This window comes from Solanum tuberosum, unplaced genomic scaffold, assembly GCF_000226075.1.
Source record: "Solanum tuberosum cultivar DM 1-3 516 R44 unplaced genomic scaffold, SolTub_3.0 scf00026, whole genome shotgun sequence".
Lineage (NCBI taxonomy): Eukaryota > Viridiplantae > Streptophyta > Magnoliopsida > Solanales > Solanaceae > Solanum > Solanum tuberosum.
Genome location: NW_006238952.1, coordinates 1036031 through 1041955, shown reverse-complemented (window position 1 = coordinate 1041955; position 5925 = coordinate 1036031). Strand labels below are relative to the sequence as shown.

Here is a 5925-nt window from a genome sequence, read left to right as displayed (position 1 = left end):
TATCTTAAAAATATGATTAAAAAAATGGAAAAAAAAAAAAAAAAAAAAAAAAACCACCAAGACTTCAGGGAGTGTCGTTATAAACAAAAAAAAATATTAATATTCCACATAGCAATTAGAAAAGAAAGATAGTTAACTAAAACTCCAGCAAAATGAACGATTACATACTTGCAGTACTCTTCTGTTTGGAGGTATCATAGCTCCTGACACTTCTGCTTGCAATTGGAACTTTCCATATTTCCAAGCTGAAATCGTGTGCATTTCAAGCTCATCATGGGTCAGCATTGGATGACTTTCCTGGAGCTGCAAAAATAGTAAAACCTTAGGTGTGACATATAAGAAAGAAGCATAGATGTGTAATAGATAATGCACTAATGTAATAAACAACAATTCTAAGGACCAATAAACATTACAATTGCAAGGTCAAAGGCGTATGATTGGAGGATTCAACTACACAAAGTTATACATAGTAGATGGAATTCAGAAGGCAATATTTTCTTGTGATTTTAAACCTTACTATATCGATTTTCCCCATAAATACAATGCAAGGAACATTCATCAGCAGGTTTATAATCCTCAATGAACATAGACAGTCACTTTGTTTAAAAAATTTAATTTAAAAAAATAAGCCTGACTCTGATCGATATGATTCACTCTCCATTATTTGATGCACTTGAATGACCAAATACTTGACGAGGAAAGGAGGGGGGAGGGGGATTAGGTTCCTCCGTGGACGAGCAACTTATTAGCCATATAAAAAGTGAGTTTCTGAGGTTTTACTAAAAACATGGATTATGATGCTAAGATATTCAGAGGCAAGCCAAAGAATAATCACCTTTGGTTCAATTTTCAGCACTTTCCACTCATAGATAAAGAATTCTAAACTTGTTGCTAGCACTGCTTAGCAATTTAAAAGTACCTTCAACAAGATCAAAATGAAATCAGCAGCAGTAAGCATTCCTGAAATCATCGCATTCTGTCCATCCCAAAGAGGCATCACTGCAAGTCGCTGAACATATATTCAGCTAGTTAAGTTCAAGAAATTCCAAGCATAAAACAAAATCAAAATGGAACTTGAATGGAGGAAAAAAGTACAAAATAAATCACTAAAGACAAGGAAATATAATTCTTAGTGCTAGTAGGATAGCACAAACTCCTACTGAATATTAGAATTTTTCAACTGACACAATTGCATAAATGCCCTGCCAAATATACAGGGACATTTTTTTTTGGCAGGATTTGCCAGCACTGAATAATATTTTTGATTTCCTACGTTCTCTTCAATGATACTAAACCAAGGAATAGATTACCTAGAACACAGCGGACTAAATGAAAGACACTCATATCCCCATAGGCCATAACAGAGAAAAATTGACAAATGAATATTAGACACTTCCACAACCTCCAATATAGGAACATAACAACAACAACAACATACCTAGTGGAATCTCACAAGTGGGGTCTGGGGAGGGTAGAATGTACGCAGACCTTACCAACTATCTCGTGGAGATAGTATCTTGTAAATTAAATTTCTTTCTTTTATCAAATACCTTCAATCATCATAGTGAAACATTTACGAACCGGTGCATTTGAAGGTCTAGTAGTAGGGCATGGTAAAATCATTGTAGAAAACCTTCATGCATTTTATCCAATATATTAAAATAGTCTTCATAAAGTGCAGAAAATATTTGCTTGTGTTGATTTACTAATCAAGTCCAAACTTGAAATGTATAATTTGAATTTAACTGATATTCTTTTCTCCAAGACAACTTACAACTTCCAGAATTTGCTTGAACAAGTATTTATAGTTAGCTACAACCTTGACCTTGAGGACAAAGGTGTCTCTGACACGCAAAAGGAGCCAAGAAGAGAATCAATAGTGTCCATAGAAAACCATACCTGTTCATACATGATATGAAAAGCCTGCTTCACAGCCACTTCAGTATCTAACGCAAAGACCTACAACAAAAAATCACCAATTAGGTAGTCAGTAAATTTAATTAGAGTTACTATTAAGTAAAGGCACAATATAAGGGAAAGCATACATAAAGACTTCCAAACCTTTCCCGAATTTGGAATCAGCTCATATGCTTGGGAAGATGACAAAAACATTAATAGACGATGGCGGGAAACATCTATTTCATTGTTTAACTGCATGACTGGTTTAAGTTGTGACTCGCTTGAAGAAGAAGCCTGGTTGGTATGACAAAGAGATAATGCGAAATTAAAATGTGAAGGAAAATGGTCGGATGAAATCATTATGAGTAGTTGTCAGAATGAAGGACGGAAAAGGAAACTGGGTCATGAACCATATCAAGTAAGAAACTCTTTCTGATTGGCACTAACCTCTAGATGTGTGCTGCTAGTAAAACCTGAGACCAACTTTGACTGAGCATCCTCTCTTATTAAGGTAGAAGGCATGGAAACCGATTCCTTAACAAATACTAAGTTGTTGATTGCACCATACTCATCCTGAACACAAAGCTGGTCCTGGTCAACTTGCCAGATGCCATCAACTAAGAATTTGTACTGCATAGTTCATTTGGAGCCAGTAAATTCAACTCCGTACAAAATGAGCACTTTCCTTTATTTTAAGCAGGTGTGGCTGTGCATGTATAATACGATCAGTAAGAGCTACAATAATGTAAAATTTCATGATACTCCTCTCTTATGAAGAGGTAAATTTGCTAAATGCTTAGCTTGTTAAGAAAACAAGGATGGTCCTGAAAATCAAACTATTTACCAGAATAGACATATTAGATACAAATTTGGATCAGTAACACAGCAGCCAAAGCATCAAAATCAAAGAATACCACAATCCTCGGGAGTTTTAGACATGAAAAATCATTATCAAGAGAAAAACCAATGCCGGTACAGTAATACTAAATCTGCATGCCTTACTATTTGCTGATACATGGATGCTAATAAGCACATCGATTCTTCTTAGAGGCAGTTAAAATGCACAACACAAAAAATGTACAGGGTACGGTAAGATGGATCACAGTGAGTAATGGCACATCTCTTGGAGTACTCACTTGGTCTCAATTAAGTTAACTCACTTTTGGTTATAATCCATCCAATTCATTTGACCAATTCCAAAATACCAAGTTCCCCATCTCCAGAACTCAAATTAATGAGAAGTAACACTACCTGTGTTTTTCCAGCCTTGACCTACTATCCAATAAACTCACCTTCCATCTTCTACACATTTAGCTATTATTTGAAATATTATTACCCACCCAATTAAAGCTAGACAATTCAATTTACTTTCCTAATGTTGATATTATCTTTTCAAATCAGCTTAACTGTGAAGGGGGGAGTAAGCAATGTAGGTGACAAATGGGTATCAATCATCCACATTATAATCCCTTAAAGAATGTAGGTTGAGAATTGGTTCTCACTTATCCACTTTATAAAGGCTAAGGCACTTAGATCTGATTGCAATTGAAAAAAAGCACCTTGGTCATCAACAACAACAACAACAACAACATACCCAGTGAAATCCCACTAGGTGGGGTCTGGGGAGGGTAGAGTGTACGCAGACCTTGCCGCTACCTCGTGCGAGGTACCTTGGTCATCAAATTTTTTTTTTGAAAAAAACACCTAATAATCATTGTTGTTGCTTGGATATGCTACTGATTACTGACTAGCTATGATTTCATCATTTTTCAGAACCTAAAGACGGATAGTGAAACATACAGAACTGTCATATCGTAAATGAGAAAAGACTATTATGCCAGAAACAAGCTTAAAACATGAAAGCAGAAGCCTCAGACGATGAAACCAGCAGCCCAAGTTTAATTTTGACTCAGATTAATTCTTTTGGTGTTGCTGCATTGCGACGACACACCACTGTTCCAGAGATGACAGAAACTTGAAAGCGTACGGAGGAAGCAAATTAACCTTCTTATGCCATTACAACATAATTGGGAGAAATATGCAATTACAAACTTCAAAAGTACACGTCTAAAGCCTGAAGATGAAATCCCCCAAAACAGGTTACATTGTTCACTTAAGAAGATGTGGTTGATCCTTCCGACATAGGCAGTTATGCATTTAAGCTTTAGCTTTCCTCGTTATTGGCTTTCAGAAACCATATGCAGCTTTTACCTACTTGTATAAGTAAGATATTTTTCAACAGGCACATGTTGCAGCAAATGAAGAAGTTACAATCTGCTTCGCAACCTCCAGAGGATTTCAAGTCGAAATGACAGAAAACAAACCCACATATAGCTTTTGTGAAGGAGTAACAAAAGATTAACTTGAAAGGGGGGGGGGTGGGGGAGCATTCATATCAGTTAACTCGCCTGCAACTTAACACAAAAAACAACAACATACACCGTGTGATTCCACAAGACCCAAGGTACGATGTAGGTAGACTTTATATCCCTACTTTTGTGAGGTAGAAAGATTGTTTCCAATAGACCCTCAGCTCAGAAGACAACAAACACGCCGTTGCCGGGATCAAACCCGGGTCACCCAAGTAACAGGAGGGAATACTCACCACTATACTACAATTATAAAGCTAATCATGATTCTTGAAACACTCTTCCTGTTCATCCATTTCTTTACAAATACCACAATTCTAGCTCTATGAACTTGATTAGCCCCCTGCAGCTATACTATATGACAAAGGTGAATCTATTCTTCGCGTACACTACTTAAGACAAAAATGACACCATACAACCCTTTCTTTCAATTTTTAGGTCTAATTGGCACGGAATCATAGCTCAATACACACAATCATCACACAAACTTTAGGTAATACCTTATGATATCCTGGTGGAAGATCAACAGTCCTCTGAAAAACGGCAGCAGAATCCTCCACCAAATTCATCGGTATCTGCTCACTCCATCTGCACCACCCAAAAATCTCTCAGCTGTTAGTAGGCACATAACATCAAACATGTAGAGTGCACTTTGCGAAATCATCAAATAGGAGTTGTAATAGAAAAAAATGAAAAATACCCATCAAAGGAACCGCAGAGAAAAACATGAGTACCACCATGGCTCCATGTAAAGGTAACTAGTACCATTTCCACTTCAGATACAGAACTGCTTCCCTTGTGTGATTTTGTATAAATACATGGTTTTGGGCAGCTAATAGTAAAAAAAAAAAAATCAATAGAAATACCAGAGGAAAATGGTGGAGTAAAAGAGCATCGGTATCTCCGTATGAAAAGAAGCCAGCAAAGAGGGGAAATAATATTTATAGAAAAAATATAGGCATGAATACGACATGATAGTATGATGTTTGTGTAGTTTAATGTTGAAATAGTTGAAGAAATTCTCCATTGGTTCACTTCCCTTTCCCAAAGTTTTTCTTTTGTCATTTATACTCACCTTGTGTTTGTATCCTATCTGACGACGGGAGTTATTTCGATGTTAAGCATATTTATTTTTAAATTTAAGATTGTGAGTTCGAATTATTAATAGAGGAAAAGTAAAAGCTCTAGGAGAAGGGTAAAAAAAAATAAATATTAATACCTTGTGTCTTCTTCAGTTTTACTTGTCTACTTTTTTTTTTTTTTTTGAGTATTTGATTATAGTACCCATATTTAAAAATGTAAATATAAAGAAAATAAAAGAGATAGAGTATGTTCCTTAACCTAGTTTATATGCTCACTACTACTTTGATGTATGGTTTTAGATCATGAAAAATAATTTAGAAAATAAGTCATTTTCGTCAAGGATAAAATATGAAAGAAAAAAATTATAATTTTTTTTTGATATATTAAAAGTGGTAAATAAAAATAAAAATATATTTAAAATATAGTGAACAAGTAAAATGAACTAATTGAGTGTTAATTAAGAAGAACTTTTTACTGTTTTTACCTTTATTTATGTTTTAAGTGTACATTTTTTCTTCATTATATTATATTTATTTACTTTATTGAAATATTTGTGATTTTAAAGAACAGTGGG

General features: G+C 35.0%; 1 protein-coding gene across 3 annotated transcripts in view; it reads right to left on the bottom strand.

The window, feature by feature from the left end:
• LOC102602555 (sucrose nonfermenting 4-like protein) overlaps nucleotides 1-5275 on the bottom strand; it is an 8010-nt gene extending 2735 nt beyond the window's left edge. The window contains exons 1-7 of one of the 3 annotated variants that reach the window (XR_001472738.1): nucleotides 4969-5275; nucleotides 4769-4856; nucleotides 2347-2529; nucleotides 2062-2193; nucleotides 1900-1959; nucleotides 920-1009; nucleotides 169-303 (exon numbers count right to left, since the gene is read on the bottom strand). Coding sequence is in view for 2 of the 3 variants with exons in the window: in XM_006341395.2 (XP_006341457.1) it covers nucleotides 169-303; nucleotides 920-1009; nucleotides 1900-1959; nucleotides 2062-2193; nucleotides 2347-2529; nucleotides 4769-4856; nucleotides 4969-5036 (756 nt within the window). In the remaining variant the exon portion in view is untranslated. Of the gene's footprint in view, nucleotides 1-168; nucleotides 304-919; nucleotides 1010-1899; nucleotides 1960-2061; nucleotides 2194-2346; nucleotides 2606-4768; nucleotides 4857-4968 lie in introns of all 3 variants that reach the window. The other 2 variants (XM_006341395.2, XM_006341396.2) reach the window with 2 other exon arrangements.
• Between the last annotated feature and the right edge of the window lie 650 nt (nucleotides 5276-5925).